The following is a 21,955-nucleotide window of genomic DNA, read 5'->3' on the forward strand; positions in this document are numbered from 1 at the left end:
AACAAAACTAGATCTATACACTGTCATTAAGCGACCTGATCCTCCAATCATCAATGTGTGCTTATGCATTTCTATAGGCTATTATCTTCAGACTGAAAAAAATAAAAACCAACCAAGAAACCCCCAAAACCCCCAACCTAAAAACAAACCCCTAAAACCAGCCCAGGAGTTGATTTTTACCAAAACTAGATCACAGAGGCTCTGTTGTAGCTTTAGGTAGAATGTGTGGCAAAAAGCTCTTTGCCTACTTTTAACATTTGTATTGTAGAAAATCTGTGCAGATTTATCCTTCAAATTTTCTACTAAATTTGCCTCAGAGGTTAATCCAGCCTTTCAGGAAAGATTTACTTTCCTCATGCAAACAGATGTCAGACTGTTTACACAGAGCAAGCCCAGTAAACATTGCTGTTAATGTGCAAAGATGAATTTTGTGTGCTTGCTGGGGCTTCTATTGCCACCACACATGTGTACACATTCCCTAAATCCCTCCCAACGTGCACAACCTTGGCATGCTGGGCAGTCCTGCTGTATTGGACATCACCAGGCCTGGGTAAGTGGCATTTGGCTCAGAACAAGCAGGAGGGGCCAGGCCACTGCCACAACAAATCTTATGGAAATAAAAAAGTGTGCCAAGAAAGAGTATAGCCTTAAATTAGGCTATGCTATGCACATTAACATGCCATAAATTTGCTTAAAAGTTGGTTTGACCTGCAGTTTGTTCTACAATCAAACAAAAAAGACAGCTTGAGCTTGGTTCCATGACTTTCAGAGGCCTGGCTGAACCTGTGATTCATGAGAAAATCAACTGATAATAGCTTTTTTCCTCAAACTGACACAGATAAACACTCAAAAGCAGCCCTTCAAAAGAGGCTTTTAAGTCTTGAAAGGGTAATCTCTTATGATACAGAAATATTACATTCTTCACAGGGAACTTGCTAATTTATGTAAAGTTTGTAGTTCATGGTATAGTTGCAATACATTATTGTTAAAATGATCGAGTTTTCTCAAAACTTGACATAACCTTGTCATTCAGAAAAAAAAAACAACACACAAAAGGAAAGAAAAATAACAAGAACAATCACCTCCTGTCCCCCAAGTCAAAAACCTGATAACTATCTGCTTAAATTTACCTTTAAATTAGTCTTTAGCACATGGTAAGAATTAAGAAAGCACTTTATTTGTTTCACTGATCAAGTATGTGAGTGCATTTGCAAACTGTTGCCTTAAAGAATGTGAGCACAGAGTCTCCTGTACAGAAGGTAACTCCATTTCAGTAAAATGAACAACTACAGGTCTTTAAATGTCTATACACTTTTAGCTGGGGGTGCACTTCAGCCTCCTGTGGCTGAGAGGGTGGCCATCTGATCAGAAGGCATATTTTTTTTCCACATATGGGCTATACTGGGGGTTAGAGGTAGTATTTCAAAGTAGTCATCTCTTTCTTCTGGTGTTAATGCACCTGTCTAAAAATTAATTAAGCTTTTTTTTTCCCCAGCAGACGGAAAAAGTTTTGTCAATCCAAAACATGTGTAAGAAAAGGGGAATAAATTAAAAATACTGGAGTGCTACAGTCAATACACAGCCTTGTAGGGTTTTGTCTTACCTGGTAGAAAAGCAGAAGCATCCCTTAACCCTGGCTTTCTGGGCCACAACATAACTGAGGTTGCAACTCTGGAGTGACTGCCATGAGTCACATCTCTCACAGACACCTGCCCTGGCCTGCACCTCCCCAGCCTTTGGAAAGGACCAGCATGTTCTCTGCACTCAGGAGGTCTCATAGGATGAATTGTCACTGAGAGTGGAAGACCAGTTTATGTTTGATAGTTCCTGTCATTTAAACTAATTTTTGTCTTGGATGAACATTTAACAGAAAAGCTTATCTAGCACCTGGGACCAGACCCTTTGAAAGGGCAGTTCATTTCCTTTCTCCTTCCCTGTTGCCATGGTTGCCTTCCCAGCAGGACTTGGCCTCAGACACAAAATCACTCATGTAAGAGAAAGGCTATGAAAACTCCTGAGGTCTGAAACTCACTCACAAACCCAGTCCAAAGCAGCCCCAGTACACTGACCTTTTAGTCATGTTGGAGAGCCCCTTTGTCACTAGCTCAGAGAGAAATCATCAGGAAATTGTGCAGAGGGTTTGCAGTGACCTGGAGGCTTCTCCAGAGCTTCTCCCTCAGTGAGGACCCCAAAGCTGCATCCCAAAGGAATTAAGGGCTATCACAAATCTCACTGCTTTCTACACCAGATGCAAGGAACAATCCTTAATCTGAATTCTCTGCATCAGTGCAGACTGCCATTTAAGCAAAAATCTCAGAATCCACTAACAAGAAAAAAAGCAAATAAAAAGCCTTTTAATCACGCAGACCATTCATCCTCTGGGGAGAGATGGAAAGAAGCAGCAAACCATACACACAATTCTTAGCTACACTGCTTAACATGGTAAGGGAAAGCAATCAGACGCTAAATAGAGCTGATATTTTATTGAAACATAGGGTTTTGAACATACTTTTGCCTACAGAAGCAAATGTGTTAATTACTGGACAAAACAGCTTTGACTTTTAATCACTGATCTATATTATCCCCCTTTTATGTTTTTTTTTAATAGGATGAACAGGTAAGTCAAAATAAATATCAAAATCTGCTTATGATACAGTGCAAATGTGTTCTCTCTTCCCCACTGCATGCCCCAAATGGTGATAGCAGAATGCTATGTGATACCTAAGGTGAGGCAGGGAAAAGTAGAACTCTGACTAGTCCCAGTAACTCCTGCCTCTCAATGCTCAGCTGAATTCTCTATGGAGGAAACCTGCCTTGATGATTATAACTTACCTCTTCTCGATGTTCTTCTCCAGAGCGCTGAACATACCACCTAATAGAGGCTTGCTGGGACTTAGGAGTACATTCCAGAAAAGTTGAATTAAATTCAATGCCAAAAATCACCTTTTCATCAGCAGTTTCATGACTAATGCCTGGAAAGCAAACATGGTACAGGAGATTAACCCTGACCTGCTTTTTAAAGCAATGGGAAAACAGCCTGATTCAGAACAGATGCTATAAGAGTGAGTGAATTATAAAAACGCAAAAAGAAACTTAACTTTTAGCTTAAACTATAACTATGAGGATTTAGAGGCGGCTGCTAACCTTCCTTAAGTGCAACTGGTTTTTAAGGAGGTCAATAAAATCTGCATCATGAGCTTGCTCCATTTTAAAGTTGAGGCTTTCACCTATGAGGAATTTAAAATCTGACCTGTATTTTTCCTTTAAGTAATGCAACCACTAAACCTGAGCTAAACCTGCAGAAGTTGGATTGTATGGTCTGGTTTGTTCACCCAAAGGAGTCACAGGGCTAAAATAAACTTAAGTTTGCCTCCCTTCAGTGTGACTTGAAATGCTCTTTAGTATGTTTCAGAACAAACACTGAAGGAGCCAAGAGGAAATCTGAAATCCTTTCTAGGTCTTCTGTAAATCTGAGCAACTAATTTCTAATCTCTGCATCTTCGTTTTTCTTTCTAATCTGTTTTATCTGTGTCTTGTCTACCTTAGCAAGAGACTAAAGCTGTTTCTTATGTCCTGTGAATAGCAGAAGGGAAGGTGAAAGCAGTGGTGTCTCCTAAATCAGAAGTTAGCTCCAAGCCAATATTAAAGCAATTTTGGATCATGCTTTCAATATAACAAATACCTGTATGAGATCTATAGAAATTAAATCTTTCTGCATTATTTCCCTGTGCCACTATGATTTTGACAGAGCCAAACAACTTCATTCACCCAACACAGTCTCTGGGAGAGAACCTCACACAGAGGAGCACCAAATTTGAATAAGTCTGGGGACCATAATATTGCTAATTATCACAAATGGCCTAAATAACCCAAGAGCCTGGAGTGATAAAGGTCAGCTTCATAGGTTTATGGCACACAGGAGTCACTCCAGGTGGATAAAATTGCTTATGATGGCACTATGTCAGGCAAAGAATTAATATCCATTTATGTGCTATGAGACTGTAGTTCTGTCTAATAAAGCTCACTCTTCCGATATCTCTTTATCCTTCCAGGAAAATGTGACATTGTCAGCCTTTCTGCTAGGGTTTCTATAACCTTGAGCTTTGCACAGTCTCAGATATCAGTGTTTGGAGAGTCACAGCAAGCAGCAAGCAAGGAAATTGTGGCCCTTGGGATGAACAGGAGTTTTGTCGTTGACTTTGATGGAAATGAGATCTTACCCTGACTTTTTAACTATGTCTGCAAGCACACATGTACAGTCAGAGCCCTCTAGACTGTGCAGCAGACTTCAGGCTTTGATCCCCTGGCAAGCAGCTCTGATTTCTGCCCTGCCTCCCACTGAGCTCTGCAGCAGGCACCCAGCACCGCAGCGGCACAAATAACCGGAGATCAGGGGGAAGGAAAGGCTTGTCCCAAAGCCAGTGCTCAACGTGGTGATACAATCAATACTGTTTTGTCTGGATTGTTCACTTTAATAAGCAGCTAGAAGAACCCCAGACAAAGCCACGCTTGGGTTTGAATGCTATTCATTTATTTTATGCTGCCACAGAGATTGCTGTGTAACCGCAGGGTTTCATACTGACAGTGCTCACTGAGAGAGAAGGGCTGCAGATGCCAGAGGAGCAGCCAGACCCTTTGGCATCTGAAAAGAGGGTGTGGGAAAGGGAGGGGGAAGAGGGCAGGGAGAAGGGGGTAGGTTCTTGTTAATAACAGGAGTATTTAAGTAGCTGTGGGAAGGGGAAGGGGCTGGTTTGGCAGCTGTAGCTCAGCCCTGGGACCTGTGTCAAGTGGCAGAGGAGAGATGGCATGTTCCCTGCCCAACCCTGCAGGCCTCCTTTGTGGCATTTGCTGCTCAGTTTCTGGATGGAGCATCATGCACATACTATCAGCTACTTTCAGGGATGTGTGTGATGTTTTGGTGTCAGGGGTATATCCCCCTGCCTGGTGTGAGTACTGGGGAGGATTGCCCATAAGGGATGCAAGGATGATATCCTATGCTGGCTGTCCCTTACCAGCTCCAGCTCTGAAAATTTAACTGTGGGATGGATAATGGACATGAAGTGTGGCAAAGGCAACTGTTCTGTTAGCTTAGCAAGTTTTTGCAGACAGAGACCCTCACGGCAAAATCTGCTGCCTAAGTGATAAAAGAGCAAGAAAGGTGGAAAATACTCACTGTCTTCCACATCCCAGCACTGTGCAACTGGGTCTCCATACTTGACATCCTGCCTTCTGGCTCGCCTATGGGAAGAACATGCAAACTTGTAACACTTCAGACATAATTGCTGGAATGCAACAACAAAATACAGAGGAGCTCAGCAGATGTGGACTTGCAATGCTCCCATCTTACTGCTGACAATTACAGCCTTAACTAAAACCAGTCACCCTCAAAGCAGCATGTGGCCTAGAGAGATTTGTATAACTGACATCAAGAGAAGAGCCTGTGATTTGGGAAAACCACTGGGAGGGGAAAGAGAAAAAGCAAGAGAAAAAATCTGCCTAAAATAAAGAGTGTGTAATACAGTGACAGAGAGTGTCTAAACTTGCTTTAGGAGCACGGGTCTAATGGTGGGGTGGACTGTGATATAAATACCTAAAAACACTCCATGTTGTAGATCATGAAAAATATCTGAAGTTCAAGAGGTGATATTCAAAATAAAGCCCAGTATTAGCCCAAGGTAATACTAACTAATAAACTAATTATTAAAATGAAGAGAGAGGAGCTTGTATTTTAGTTTGTTAACAAACAATTGACAGATCTAGTTATCTTTCATCTCCATGGACAGAAAGAACATAAAACAATGGTCTAAGACTTGCCTGCCAATCTCTGGGTGTGTTACATGAATTCACCATGATTTACTGTCATTTCAGTGTAATAGCTCTAAAAAAGAAAGTAAACTCTTCCTCTATGCATGATTACATTTATCTCACAAGTGCTGTGGAAAAAAATGGAAGCTTTTTCAATTTTACAGAAGAATTGGAGACCCAGGAAAGAAGTGGTTCTTTCCTCACAAGCAGCAGCAGTGGGACCTCCCGTGCACAGAGCAGCGCCTCGGAAGGAGAGCAGGTTGCCAAGGCTGATCAGTCCACTAGGCAAAAGCTGTAGACATGCTGGAAGCACAACTTTCAGCACAGAAGGAAAACATTCAAGTAACTGATCTACTGCAGGATTCCCAGGGCCAGTCACCCATCCTTTGTTTTGGAGACACAGACTTTTGGCCTTCCCTCCAAGCTGCACATCTGTTAAAAGGCATGGACCATCGATCTCCATGTCCCAGCCCACCCCAGACTTCAGCAAGACTCATGTGTCACTGACTTTGCAGTGAGCCTGAACACTTGCTTTTCTCCTTTCCTTTATGCTTCTCTGAATTTAGTTTGCTTTGGCTATGAGGGAGAACACATAAAGTTTCTTGACACCATGAAATGATAACTTATGAGTCATTAACTTCAATGGCTCAAGACTCAGCCCAGTGACCCCTAAGGTACAAAATGTCATTCCAGAGCCTGAGCTCAAACTACATCCCCACTGCAAGAATTACTGTCAGGAGGACTTTGTCCAAAGTGGAATGAAGAGGCTGTGCAGGACTCTGGTTCCAGCTAAATCAGCCAAAAACTTCAGGAGACACATCCAGCAGCTTAGCACTGCACTGCTAGACCCTGCAGTGTGCTCTTCCTCCATCCAGACCCAAGGTGCTATCCTGGCTGGTGGGTACAGAAAATTCATAGGAAGCTTCTTTCACTGTGGAAAGACTGCTGCCAATGTGGTCAAATCATGGTACTTAAATCTCTGTCTCCCTCTCATGGCTAGACCACAAATACAATTGTTGGGTTAGGTCAGGGAATTAAATTTATTTTATTATTGACCACTCTGGGATGCTATGTTAAACTCTGCTTTCTAACTACTATGAAAAAGTCAGAAGCTTAAGAGAGGCTCTTGCCTCTTGGGCAGAGTTAGCTACAACCTGGACCTCCATCTGAGCATCTTGTGCCTTAAAGCATTCAGCATAAAAAAGAAAGTGATGGATTTATGATGTTAGCTGCAGTAGCCAAGTTACTGTCACACACACTTAAACAAAGCTATGTTGTCTTCACAGCTCTTCGAGCAGAAATGTGAAACATGGCCAGAGTATGATCACATTTTAAGGCAAATGATATGCTAAGTAAAAAGGCAACAAGTTATGAATTGGAACATCTAAAATTCTTGCAAGCAGCAAGATCTTTTATAGCACATCGTGTTTTTTTCTTACCTTTTAGAAGTGGGGGCATATCTGGAACAAGAGTTTCCATCCCAGGCACAGTATGGGTCTCTGGCAAGGCAGCAGTCTGCACAAGCCTTCCCATACGTGTGACATCTGTGCAGAGAGAGCTGAACCAATCCATCCCTGGAACCAATGTACAATTGTTGCTGCAAATCAGGCAAAGCGAATTAATTAGGAGTGTTCTCCAAGTAGCCAGTGCAAAAAGTTCCCTTCTTCAGTGCCACACTTGCAGACTTTTAACCTTATCCCAGATTGTGTAAAACAAGCGGAAAATTCCTCCTGTAGTGTAAAATGTTTCTCAGGGCTCAGTATGAACTGGCCAGTGCCCATCCACCCCAGCAACACAGCAGAGAAGAAAGGGGACTGTCCTGGAAAGACACCAGCACTCAACACCCTCACACCTTTAGATGTGTGCTGTAGTAAAAGCTGAGAAACAAACCACAGAAAGAGTGGCTTAATAACACATTTAAAAACGAGGGGCTGGACAGCCATGATGTTAACAATCTGGGAACTAGGGGTGACCTTGTGTGAATAAACTTCATTTTCTGCATCTGATCCTGAGGTAGGACAGGATAATGTTACTCCCCTCTCCCCAACGTGTGAGTGGATTGCCTGTGGAGCCAAGGGTGGTCCAAGCTGGAGCTGGCTCATGCAGCACTTCCATCTGGCCTGCCACCTTTTTTCATGGGAGATGGGACCCAGCTGTGCTGTGCGTGCCTGAAAGGCAAAACACCTCCTCCCGTGTGAGTGAGCTGCGTGGTGCCAGAGCTGCTCTGGCCACTCCTGCGGGTCAGGGAGGGTGGCTCTGGTGTCAGAGCCTCCTGAACAGGCACGGAGCCATCCCAGAGCTTGGAGCTGCCATAAAACCGCTTCCCACCAGGAGACACCGCGCTGGGACCGGCCCCTGCCCTGCCAGGGTTGGACCACCCAGACTCAGGCTGCAGTTTTAGAGGAGGGGGACTGGTTGTGTGCATACAAATTTTAGCACAGTGAGGCCCTGATCTCTCCTGACTACTAATAAAAATAAAAACAAAAATCGTAATAATAATTTATTACTAGATTGTAAAGAGACAAGTATTTCTGGAGGCTGGAAAAAGAATGTGCATTGGCTTCACTTACAAATCCCACTACCCTATGACTAAAGGTTTGTTTCCCTGAGTAATTACCAGCCTGGGTACACAAATTACTGTTTGTAAGCAAATAGGAATTAGGCAGGCAAACAATTTCAAACTTATCTCCTTCCTTCCAGTTACATTTTAAGAGCTGTCCATGGAAAGCCTGGCCCCAAAGCAACAGGCAAATAGGTGCTCAGTGTACCCCATATTCCTCTAGTAGTTAAACAAAATTATGATTACCTGTTTCTGAGAAATCTCCATGGTTGAAATAAATGAAGGATGCTAAAAAATAAAATAGCAAGGTGTATTAGTTTACAAATTCCCTGCTCTTACTGAAAAAGAGAGCAAAACTTTACATACAATAAGTAAATAAAGTTACAGGTTCATTTGCATAGTTTAAACAAATATAAAAAAACCCAAACAACAGCAAATCAAGAAATTCATGTTTCCAAAAATAACTCCCATAAGTTTCCCCAGGTAGAAGGAGAGAATTAGCTTTAATTCTCAGTTTGCTATCTACCCCCATCCTGGGCAATGAGCCTTCACTTCAGCTTTAGCTCATGTTAAGCACTATTTGAAAGGTTTAGTTGACATTCGAGGGATACACAGGCAGATCTCTGCACCAGGATGTATTTCATGGCTATGAGAGACAGTGAAATTTTTGCCTCTGACTGATGTAAGAACAGCACAAAGCTCAGGGCATTATCTATCACCCAACAGAAGATTAATCTAAGCCTATTGTTTAATATTAATGCTGCTGGAGGAAATAAAGGATGCTTTTTCAGCCATTACCCCCTTCAATTTTCTGGATTCAAAAACATAGAGGTAGCAGTTATAAATGGTACCAATAAAAATTTGACGAAATGTCTGCTGAGTAGGAAAAAAATGACCTCTTTTTTGTTTTAAATATGATATGGCATATTTTCCCTTGACGTTATGCTTTAAGAATGCAGCAAATTGGTGCACATACTGGAACTGTTCATTATTTGGCAGGCCACTAAGTAATCTTGGTATTTTCTGAGTGATATTTATAATTGGTGTCCAAGACACTGGGAAGAAGACATAGAGATCCTTTACATCAAAGTTTCATCATACACATGACATATCAAAAGGCATATGAAGGAATGAACTCTTTCAAATAATTGCTAATGGTCCTGTGCTCACACTCAGAAAAATCCCAAATTCATTTATTCAGTATGGACAAGAATTTGGGCTGTACAGCACATAGGAGAGAGGATGTGTGAGAAAGTAATCAAAATGCTGAGGATGCAGAAGAACTTTGATGGAAAAGCAAAGTGAAAACTGAAGAAGAGATGTGCAGCATGAGAAGAACACAAAGTGAGAATACAAAGAACTAAAAAGAAACTAATAAATGGAAAAGAAAATCAGTAGGGAAGACAAAGGTTTCCATTTTTCTGATGTAAAAGTATGTTGATGTCAGCTCCTTTAACAGCACTGAAGTTAATCAGAAATTGTGCCTGTGCAACAAAAAGAATCTTGGGCTTTTTGCAAGCTATATTTATGAAGAAGTCATTGGTGTTAGCAGGGTTCTAGTTACAGAATAACCAAATCAAAATGGTCAAAAACACTGAGTCAGCCTTCGCCAATAAATCAAATACACTGATAATCAAAACTTAACTTCTTTTTTATTTTCCTTATGTTTTCAATTCCCAATGTTGTTATTTTAAAGGATTTCTCTGCACTCATGGAATTTTGTGTGTTTTTCTTTTAAAAATATGATTGTACCTAGAATACTGGCAGTGACAATTGGACCATAGAAAATTTTACATTAAAAATACAATACGACTAATTTAATATGTATAAATAATAAAAAATGTGGGCTCATAATAAGATTTCAAATTAGAACAAAGCAGGCTAAAAGAGAGTTTCTATGGGTATGAAAGATCACGGTCTGTTTGGTTTTGGACATTTTTCAATTGACTTGCCCAAAGAATACCAAGGCATTTAAAAATTTACGTACTGTCCCTCTGGAAACTTGAACAAGTTCCAGTAAACAAACAACCAGACAGACAAAGCCAGTTTGGGCCATGAAGTCCCCTGAATAATATTTAATTGATGTTGAGGCTATTAATGCTTACCTTGAATATCTGCAGCTCTTCCAGGACCACCTCCTCCTTAGTCCACTTCTCTTTTGTGATGCTCACAACCTTCAGGACTGTGCCTACATCTGAAACAAATGTGCCTCATGTAAACCCACAGGTGTTTCAATATGTATGGGCCACTCCATTTCCTGCCCTGTAGATAAAGCTAATCCATGAGGGAAGTTTCTTTCCAACCTCACCCATCCTCTCTGCATCCACTGCTGCCTGCAGAGCTCTCTCCATACAGCACATTTATGGTTTTGCTGTATGGCTGAGCCAACAGAGCCACAGGCTGCTCCTGGCAGGGATGGCCCAACTCTCCTGCTACACAAACACACAAACACAGGCAAGCATGTCCATGCTGCCAGCTACAAGTTTCTGCACATTTCCCTGAGCCAGAACTGGGGCCCAAAGAGAACCAGCTCACGGGATGAAATTGGCAGAAAATTACTTCCTCTCTTTTATAGAATTCATTTGTTTCCAGTATAGCTCCTTAATCAGAAGTAAGCTTCAGTTTAATGTAAGGAGTTAAGCAATGAACTTTTTAAATTTATTTTTCATTTAAGGATTTTTTTTCAAAAAAACCCACATTCCTTTATCAAAAAAATCTTAATTTAACTTCTTTGGAGTAATCTAGAGAATTTTTTGAAGTCAAATCTATTAATCAATTTTAGCCTGAAGTCTTACTTGGTGAAAAAAAATAGCTGCTCGTTTCATGTCAGACCACTGAACATTAGTGAACCTTGAATGGCCTTAAAAAGAGCTCAGAAATTGCTGAGGGGAAGCGGGCTGGGTGCTGGGATGTGGGAATGATGCACTGCAGCTTAGTCCTAAGTTCTATGCATAGTATTGAAATAATGAAAAATAATACACTATTAGGGAATGAATGACATTTTCATTCTTCTTTTCCCAAAGTACTGAAGTTCATATTACCAATCAAAGGCAAATTACTACAGCTTGCCTTATGAATTAGAGGTTTTTTCCTGAGTTTGTTTGACATAATTGCCAAAGTCTGCATATGTACAAGTTGGCTGTGTACATTCAAACATGTAATAAGCTACTGATCTTCTGCTGCTGTTATATCCTTATTCAGTCTCTCTATATAACTGAAATTTTATCTTTTAGTTAATTTCTTTCCTTACAATGAGTTTAGAGGATAAAACAGAATAAAACCAGGCACTTACAGGAAAGAAAACTCACTTTTAAGGACGGCATTGCAGAAAAATTGATGTCTGCATAGTGTGGTCTGCATATTGTGGAGTGCCATCTAGTGACTGCATGATACTTGCTGACCTTAACACCTCTAAACCTGACTACTTACACTTGAAGTGTTTGTCTTAGTGCCAGGTAGGAACAGTTAACTTTGGGTATTTGATTGCTGATCTCTCAATATAATTTTATTTCTATGCAAAAGATTTAAAATGGAGGGCAGCAAACATCTGAAAGCAGCCTCTTCAGCCACTAAAAGAATATTTTGTACATTTTTACAAGTGAATTCTTCTTCTGATAAGAGTGAGAAAAAGTAATTTAAAATTTAGCTGTCTGAGAAGATTAGTAAATAGCAGTGAGAACTCTCAAATCCTAAGCACCACAGTTGGGGAATTAATTCCTTTTACTTTGTTGACTATATTAATATTGGTCTCATAAAGCAACAAGGATTTTCCATCATCATGTGTAAAGCTCATCCCCAGCCTTTCCAGCCAGCAGGGGAGAAAACAGCACTTTATTAGTCTTTTTTAATGAAACTGTGCTTTTTTCTCTGACCACTACCAACTTGGCGATCACAGAGGGTCTGGGACATTGTCTTTTTTTGGAAGACAAGAGCTGTGAAACCAATTTTGCTGAAAGATATAAAAGTTCTGAGAGAGAGGTTATCTCTAGACTCTTGGGTGGGGTAACACAGATAGAAAACTCTTCAAGGCTGACACAACCCACATGTTACAAGAGATGAAGATCTCTGACAATTCCCTCCTTTCCTCAGAATATCCACACATATCAAATTGTGCTATACCACAAAATTTGCTCATAGGCCAGATAAAATGCTGGGAAATCCAACAAGCACTGGATTCAAACTGAAATCTTAATTTCCCTTCAGCTTATGGCAGTAGCTCATCCACTGCACTTGATAAACCTTGCCACCCCTCTGTACCTCAGTTTCACCTTCTCTGAGATGGGGATAATGGCAATGACCTCCTTACTAAAGCACTCAGATCTACCAGGGAAAAGTGTTTTATAAGAGCTATGCAGAGTGAGAGTCAGAGAGTGCTGAATTAAAGAATAAGAACAAAAACCCCAGTAGAGTAATGTGGTAGATTATTACTTCAGAAATGTTATGAAAAGATATATTCATATTCCTTAGCATTCCTTGCTGGAGGGTGATTCATCCAGTGATTCTAAATTTAATTACTAGGGGAAAACTAGGCCTTTTCCTTATGGCATTTATCTATTACAAAAATGTAAATAGATACATAATTATCCATAGAAAAATGGCTAAGCAGTTTTTTCCCTGACAGAACAGCTTAACCTCTCTCTGTTCAATCCTGGTTGTCACGTTTGGAGCTATCATGTTGCTAATTTACATCTTTAAAATTATTTGAGTGGAATTGTTGCCTTAGGCTCACTTTGAAACCCTTCTAAACTGTTCAGCATGGCATGAGATAAAATGCTGAAGCACCATGTCACTGCTGATAACAGGAAGCACTCCTTGAAGCTATCTAGGTAATTTTTTTCTTTCAATAGTTTAATTGATGTGCTTTCAGCAGGAAGCCAGACTACCATGCAACCTAAAGACAGGCACTGAGTAGTACTTGGAGGGTATGAAAGTTCAGGTACTCTGACCCCTAAATGGTTTATCACCTAGGCAGCAGGAGGCATTAAAATCCCAACAGTAGTAGTATCATGAACTGACAAATTAATTTAATTTAAGCACTTGCATGGAGACCTGGACCAGAACCAGAAGCACCTATATGCTTCCTGAAGCTGCATGCATAGGAGTAATATGTTAATCTAGAGTTTTATTCCATTTTTTTCAGGACCTACTGGACTAAGGGTGCTCTAAAAGGATGAGATTTGTGCAGAATGACACTGGAAGTTCTCTTTCATACCCGTTCCCAGGAAAATGACATCGTATTGGCCATCCTCTGCCATGACATGGTCCACCACAATCTGGGTGAGGCGATAGTCCACGTTGATGCGCGTGAACACGGGCGCGCCCGTCACCGGCTGAACCGGCTTGTGCATCAGAGGGTGCCGCCGAATGAAGCTGATGACCTCATCAGGGAAGTCTCTGGTGGACTTTATCAACGGGTCGTAGGTTTTGCTTGGACACTGAATGAAAGAGAACAAGGAGATGAGAGGGATTTTAGGCAAGAAGTACAAGTAGAAATCAAGTTTTTTGCAATAACGTTTGTAAAGACAATAATCGTAGTTTTCAGTGATTCTTCTCATCTCAAAGCAGCACTTGGTCACCAATACCTCACGGATTGAAAGAACTGCTTTACAATCAAAGAAATTTTCATAATGGGCTCAGTATGGGTGCAGAGAATTCTACCTCCCTGCTCCCTGCCACATTCATGGCCAAAATACGATGTTTGGTGTTTTACACAGACAAGCAGAATGAGAGCAGAGGAAAGGAGCCATGCTCTGCGTGAGTCACTTGTGGGCACAGCCAGAGCACAGCTAAATCTGCTGCGGGTCCCAGAGCAGGAGCTGCAGCAGCAAGCCTGGGCTGCCCTCCCGTGGCTGCTGCCAGAGGAGCACTCCACTCCAAGTGCAGCATCCCAAGGCTTTTCTGCTTTCAGTGCTTCTGTCCCTCTTTCCAAAGCTGAATGTCTGTCTGAGTTTCTGCCTTTGGCCTGAAATCAGAGGCTATGAATTTTTCATGTATGTGGCCTGAAATAAATTAATTTTCAGTGAACTCTACTTCCTACACATCATGTAATTTTTTTTTTTTAAAAAAGGTGTACTCACATGCCAGACAATCCCTGTGGCTCATTATTTCTCTAAACTGACTTACTCATTCCCTGAGCTGCCACTCGACCAGGACCACAGCTCAGCTGCTGCAGCATCCTTTTCTCTAGTTTTTAACAGCACACTCTGATCCTCTTCTGGTCCTTCAGACACTTCCCCAGGCTGGGGCTCACTCCCACCTCTATTAGACCTGTACTGACAAACTGGTCATTCCATCTGTTTCTTTAGGTTACATAAAGTTGGTTCCAACACGTTGCCTGGCAATCACCCACAAAACCTACCTCTTCAACCTCCATCGGATTTTTCCCTTCTGTGCCTTCTGGGGTAAGCCCAAGTACATATGTGCAAGTTAGTTGGTTCATTTTGGTGATCTCTCATCATCTCTCTCTGCTTTCCTTGCCACAGCTGCTTCCATCTCTTTTCTGTCCCTTCTTTTACAGTTAGTCTCAAATCCCAGCCTCAAAAAACTTTTGTTTTGAATCTGGAAGCATCTAGATGCATTAGTGGGGAACTAAAACTAAGATGAACTGGACACATTATTCCAGTTGGTGACAACATTTCACATATGAACTATTTATTGCTTCTCTTTTAATATTCTTCTTTAACAAAGTAATCCCTGCGTTTGCTGCCAGGTGGAGCTCTAACACAGCCTGTGAAGAAAGAAATGTGAATATCTCTGTATTCTATCAAAAGAAAGTTAAGATTTGTGGTGAAATTGCTTTACAGCCCTCCTTCACAGCAATTTTTGACAGAGAAAACTTTAATTCACATTCCCAGCTACGCAGCTGGACATGTGTTGAATCTATGGTGGCAGTCAAGGGCCTGTGGTTAGGATTTCTTCCACTATGTAAGGCAGAATAGCAACTAAGCACAAATTTCTGACTGAGGGAAAAGTTTCACAAAAGTATCTGAGACTACCTGTATATTCAGAAACAAAACAGGCCAGCAAAGCACAGGCCAGCTGATGTTATACATCCACATCTATGGCCATATCTGAAGCTTGTTGGGGTCAATTCCTGGTCTGCCTTGGACCCCAAACACTGCCACAGCACTGCCACAGGGAAGGTGCCACTTGGAGCATGTCTAAACTATGGCAAAGCCCATCTAAACATTAAACAAAAGAGTAACTGGGGTCTGCACTTGAACCCAACCTCTGGTTTCAGTTAACAGAGCTGTAGCCCCGTGATTTAAGAGCCTGCAGCCTATTTCCATTCCTTGCTTGCACTGAATTTTATGGCTATCTAGAGAGCTAACACACTTTGTGCAAGTGTCATTTGCTTAGTGTTGTTTCAATCTGTGAGAGTTAAGCCTCTGCATCCCCATCTTCATAATGGATGTGAAATAGTTTACTGAAAAGCATCTTAAGCCCTTGAATCACCTAATAGCTTTTAACAATTTCCCCATGGACAGTAAAGCTGTGCCAATTTGAATTAAGATAAATTCTATCAGTCATTTTTGTTGCATTGCACAATTCCATTTATGGTTGTGAAAAAGTAGAAAAGTGAAAGAAAAAAAGGGTTGTATTGTCCTGTGATAACCACTCAAAAGACATTCCTTGAAGATACAAGTAAGAAAGAAGAAAAGGGAAATCCTGTTGAAAAACCAGTTCCACTGGAAGCACATATTGCAGGGAGCTATCCCTAGGGGATTTGTGCCAGCAGTCCTGTCAGAATTTCACCCTCTGGCTTGCTGGGTATCATCTCCCACATTCTGTTTTCTGCTGTGCTTCTCCAAAGCCCTTGCAAGGTTACATCCTTGAGGTGGGCTGTGTTCACCTTGGCTTTTGAAGATAACAATATCACTAGAATAATTTCACAAAGAAATATGATTTTGGGACAAAAAATAGACTTTGGGACCACAAAAGTATATTTACATTTTGAGGTCTTCATTAAAGTTTTTTAGGATAAATTGAGAGAAACGTGATAACTTTAATTGCCTTTGAATCAGAGTTTTGCATTAATTTATTCGTTGATTTTCCCTGTATATCCCTTTCCTGTGGTTCATATTCTCACTCATTACTCAGAGTGACTGCATCTATTGGAAAGGTGCTGACTGCTCACCTATTAACAACTCACTTCCAGAAGCCCATTTCTATGTGAAAAATCTCCTAGATTTTTGCCAAAATCCATCACCAGGGGAAGATGAGAGCAGTGGCATCACTTACTAAAAACCACTGGGATAAATTTCTGATAATATGGAACTACAGAGCTGCTACAGTCATCCCCAAATCCCAAGCCCTACCATACAGGAACCTACTGCCAGCTTGCATAGGTAATTTAGTAGAAATAAGGACTAAGAATTTGATCCAGAGATCTGCTTCAATCAACAGGGTTTTTCCAATTATTTCAGTGGGCTTTGGACCCTATCCTAAGACAGCATGACCACCAAGAACAGCTGGGCAGGTGTGACTGTTATGCTTGGCTGAGGGAGTTATTTCCAGAGGCATCACTCACTGTGGCATGATGGATGGAACAGGGGAATGAGAAAATCATTTTGGCCACCCTTTGGCAAAGTTCTCAAGCTGTTTTTTAAAGCTGTGTCCACCCATCATTGCAGAACAATTCCTGTAGGCTTGTGCTTCCTTTCCTAGCAATCAGTAGGATGTAGGATGGTCAAGAGGGTGAATGAAACAACCCTTAATGTCTGAAAATGTGAGTTCACATCCTGTTGCAGGTCTCATGACAGTGATATCAGTGTTCTCTGCCCAGTTCATAGCTCATTTATTCATATCATCAGCACCAGATGCTCTCTCAGATATGTGACATCTCCCACTGGGGACAGTAAGATATTGGCTTTTATATCAGTGTCACAGGAGTAGGTTGGCAGAGTTGTTTCATGTGGACTATAAGAGAATCTGGCTTCAAAAAAGTTCTCATAACATTATCACTGTGCTCCCTCAGCACCTTCAGCTTTTGCTGTAGGGTGGGATTCATCTCACCTGACCCAGATTTGTATCTTGGCTGCATGTGAACTGCAGGAGCACCTCTTTTTTTTTTTTTTTTTCTGATAGAGAATTCTAAACAAGCAGCTCAGATTTGATGCTTTTCTTCTACATAGCTGATGTAAAACAATATTAATCATGTTAAATCAGTCAAATTAGTACCACTAGATAAGAATTTTGCAAAAAGCTTTTTCGCCATATAATCTATTCTCCAGAGATTGCTTAGGCCTTTGCTGCCATGAATGATAACTTGATAAAAAATAATATGTGTCAAGAAATGAAGGATAAAACAACCAAAAAAGACAACCATCCAAAATAAACAGACCAATAAACAAAATCCTCCAAACCCAACAGAAATAAGTGTTGGAAGGGCTCAGGGTATGTCTATTCAACTGCTGTATAAACTCTGTGGCACAAATCTTTGGAATAATTAATAGTTATAATATATTGTATATAGTTATAAATAATCAATAATTGCTTAAATTTATTGAAATGCCTTCTCCATGAGCTCAGTTTGACAATAATCACTCCTGACTAAGTCCATATCCCAGGTGATCTACAAAGATGCCTTCTACTCCCTCACCTGTTATTTGTATCCAAATGTGGTCACACAGTGGTAAGTTAAGGCTAATCTTTCTCAAATAAAAGCAAATACACACTAAATTAACACTACCACACATATGTAAGCTTTTCTCCTTTTTTTCACTTGTCTTATTAAATTTGCAGCTTAGCAGAGTGCTAGATGTGTGGATCTCACACAATGCTGAGACATACAGTGTGACTGTGTTAACATTATGTGGGAAACGTGGCCAAGTTTCTCAAAAGCTGGTGCCAGGAGTTGGGCTCCTAAATAAACCACCAATTTGCCAAACTGGGTAGTGCTTCACACCATCCAGTGAACTCAGTAAGAGCTGCTGGATCTAACACCTATTAAAGTTGTGGCAATTTTTTGAAAATCTAGCTATAAGGCATATAAACACATACCCTTTCCATTAATGATGAATCTGTAGTTCAGCAGTGATGTCAGCTGACAAACTAAAACCAGAATGTCGTTCCCTGGGAACTTCAAAAGGGTTTCTATTACAAGTGTGTTGAAAATCCCAGTTTAAAAATATCTTGTCACATGTATCCTGATACTCACTTAACACTGAGACTCAAGAACCCACAGGGTAGGGTAGATTGATCATGTTGAGTGAAGTAGGCATCTGCTTGCTTTTATAATGTCCAGGCTGGGAATTTTTATGGATTTCACAACGACAACTGAGAACCATGCCAGCAAGTCACTCTTAGGAGTACTGGAAGTATCCAGTATGAAGCATGAAAAAGTGAAGTATTTCTTAAACCTCTCCCATATCAGGGAATTAGATGTCTTAGTCTGAGCTTCCTTCCTTGAGGAGGTGTCCCTTGTCCTGGGAACTTGCTCCTTCCTGCTGAAGGTGTTTTACTCTTCATAGGTTAATTACCTCTCATCTTAGCCAAAATTAGTAAGTGTAAAGTCTTCCAGGCTCCAAATAAGTGTGTTATCACTGATTCATCAAGCAAAAAGCAGATATAATAGAGGAAATACCTTCATCCTCTATATTCTGTGTTAAATGGGGACCTCCAACATAGCCAACACAGTGAAGGTGAAACTTTGGCTCCTGTGAGGCCTAAATACCACATGACTTCTTTTCTGTAGACTGATCAGAGCTGCACAAACCATTCTCTATTTGTCTACAACATGCTCTCCTAATGCTCTCTACCAGATGAGTGAGTTGTGCCAGGAGGACTGAACACTCAGAGGGGAGACGTTCAGAGTAACCTTGAAGCTAACTCAGTGAGCCTGGAAGAGGGCTGGGCTGAGGGGAAAAAAAAATTGTTTTGCAGGAGGAAAACAAACAGTGACAATTTTAAATGCAATCAAATTCAGTCTTCCCCTGCAACAAAAAGCACAAAGAAAACAAACAAAAATTTTAAATCCTCTATTACGTTTTTAATGGTTGTATCTCACTGCTTGTGCATTATTTGTTCTTGTGTTTCTCTTGAGCACCTTGTATTGCTTTTCCATTTAACACACCTGTGCTGTTGATAGGAAATGCTGAGAAAATTGGGCATTAATCTGAGACTGAGTTGAGACCAGCTGGATGAGTGAACTTGACTTTGCAGGTGGCACTTTGCAATTCTCTGCCGACCTCTGCCATGAGGAAAGGTGACAAGGTTTGCAGCAATGTGAAAGGCTGTTATGAGCTGGAAGATTATTCATGTTGGGGAAAACAGGTTGGTAAGTAACAGGAGGTGTAGGAGGCCTTCTGAGGAAAATAAAACTATAAAGTGAAACATTTCACTTAATTAAGCTGCCCCATTTTACAGTAGGGAGATCAAAGGAGAGAGGAATTGGAGAAGCAAAGAATGTAGTCTGTCCCATAAAAGATAGGTGAAAGGGAAAGATAAATCTAAAAATAACAAGGGAAACCTGTGCAACCTTAAATGTTTTATGAACAAGTTTAATAAAGCAGCAAAACTAACCAGAAGGGAGGACAAGGAAGGCTTTTTGGCAGGCAGTATTTCTCTTTGGCACAGCCAAGTCCCAACAGTATGGACACCACATCTTGATCAGCCTGCACACTGGAATACCAGAAGAAATAAAGGAAGGAGTTTCACTGAAGAAAGAAAGAGAAAGCAACTGAGAGAGAAAAGGATAAAGAAGGATGAAGCTGAGTCAGGGGAGGTTTAGGTTGGATATTAGAATAAGGTTCTTCTCCTAGAGGGTGGCTGGGCACTGGAACAGGCTCCCAGGGCAGTGGTGACAACACCAGCCTGACAGAGCTCAAGGAGCATTTGGACAATGCTCTCATGGTGTAACTCTTGGGTGTCCTTCACAGGGCCAGGAGTTGGACTCCATGATCCAGACAGGTTATTTTCCAACGCAGTTGATTCTGTGATTCTAAGATTCCATGATTACAGGAAAATCTGAGGGATTGTAAGGGAAATCATTTAATAAAAAGAAAATACAAAGAATCCAAGAGGCCAGGACTGTATTCAGATCTGGACTAGAAAGAGGTGAGACATTGAACTCTTCAAATGGACAAGAGCAATGTGCTGGGCTGCTTCTTCTTGTAGCTAAGTGACTCAGACTGCCAGATTCTTTCTTTGCTCATTAAGATGTTTGTTTCGATCTTTCGACAAATCAGATCAGTATCTAGACCATCAAAAACATTTGCTTTCGCCTTGGCTAGCATCTAACAGTCCTGCATTCTGCAGTAGATCAGACTGAGTGCTAATCTGCATCTTTAAACACTGACATTCCTCTAAAAATCTTACCTTAACAACATTTTTTCGGCATCAATGAAATGAGTATGAGCCCTGTGTACCCCATCAGAATTTCCAAATGCACACTATGAATTGATGCTGCAATTGTCACAGCTCAATAAATAAAATATAGAAGTTTTCTTCCTCCTAATTCACTGAAAGTCTTGTTCAAATGCAGTCTCTAATTTCTGGGAGGGCATTATGAAAACTCTGCTGCAGTATGCAGAACACACTTTAAAGGAAGTTCTCCATGGTTTCTTTATTAGTGGATAATTTCCTGAGTGAAACTCTAAGAGACTGAAAGAAAACTGGATTTGTTATCTGGGGACAGCTGCAGATATGCAGCTCCAATTTTTTAAACAGCTAAAGCAGATAGAGTTGGTTTTCAACTCTCCCTTTGTGTCAGGGCTGTCTGCTTCATGCTTTTTTTTCTGTCTCTTTTTATTTTCAGCTTCCGAATGGAAATAGGTTTGGAGCCTTGTCTCTGTTTAATTCCCATTATTTCCACTTGCACTGTAATGCTGCTGAGAGAAGTTAGAGAGCTGTATGCTCTGCAGTGCCAGTGGTGTGGAGTGTGCCCTGTCACCATGTCCAGGGGTGCTCTGATGACAGCAGAGGGCAGGCAGAGCTCGGGGACACGAGCAGAGAGGGGCTGCTGCTGCCTGCTCCCCTCTCAGCATTGCAAAGGAATGATATCATGGTGGTGTTGGGAGTTTATCTCACACACAAATTGCCACAGGAAGCATTTTGTCAAAATTTCAAAATCAAAGTAGTCACAGTCTCTATAGTGAGCAGCTTTATTTACTTAGGAGATAAAGGCAGCAGAGCAAAAAGTTAAATTAGGGTATGCTGTCTCCTGCTTCTGTATAAATGCTGAAAGGAAGTCAATGCATTTCTCAAAGCCAACCACCAAGAGAAATGCACTTCCTAGAATAGCCCCATGGTTTGTAAAAATACATTTTTAGACTTTGTTAGTAATTTAAAATATAGGAAATATAGAATCAGAGCAGTGTTAGCTATGCCAACTGTAAGCAACACTTAAGAGGAGACTAAATTTAAAAGATGTTCTAGTAACTTAAAAAAAGATATATTATCCCTCTTTGGCTTTGTTCTGAGCATTCCTGAACCACCTCATAGCTGGCAAAAAATAATGGAATTAATCTTTAAGGAAGAACATTTCAGCATTCACACTGCAGTGCTCCTCAAGGTTCGTGCTGCTTCTTTTCCTTGCCTTTCAGCACAGTACTGCTTTTTCAGATCCCACCCTGAATCTGTTCATGTCCA

At 40.9% G+C, this 21,955-nt stretch overlaps 1 protein-coding gene across 1 annotated transcript in view; it reads right to left on the bottom strand.

Moving 5' to 3' along the window:
• Positions 1-21,955, bottom strand: part of SEMA3D (semaphorin 3D) — a 136,256-nt gene that overhangs the window by 8,504 nt on the left and 105,797 nt on the right. Inside the window, exons 12-17 of the mRNA XM_079303047.1 lie at positions 13,578-13,800; positions 10,471-10,559; positions 8,612-8,653; positions 7,245-7,402; positions 5,174-5,238; positions 2,833-2,972 (exon numbers count right to left, since the gene is read on the bottom strand). Of these exons, the coding sequence (XP_079159173.1) occupies positions 2,833-2,972; positions 5,174-5,238; positions 7,245-7,402; positions 8,612-8,653; positions 10,471-10,559; positions 13,578-13,800 (717 nt within the window). The remainder of the gene's footprint in view (positions 1-2,832; positions 2,973-5,173; positions 5,239-7,244; positions 7,403-8,611; positions 8,654-10,470; positions 10,560-13,577; positions 13,801-21,955) is intronic.

Source organism: Erithacus rubecula (assembly GCF_903797595.1).
Source record: "Erithacus rubecula genome assembly, chromosome: 4".
Lineage (NCBI taxonomy): Eukaryota > Metazoa > Chordata > Aves > Passeriformes > Muscicapidae > Erithacus > Erithacus rubecula.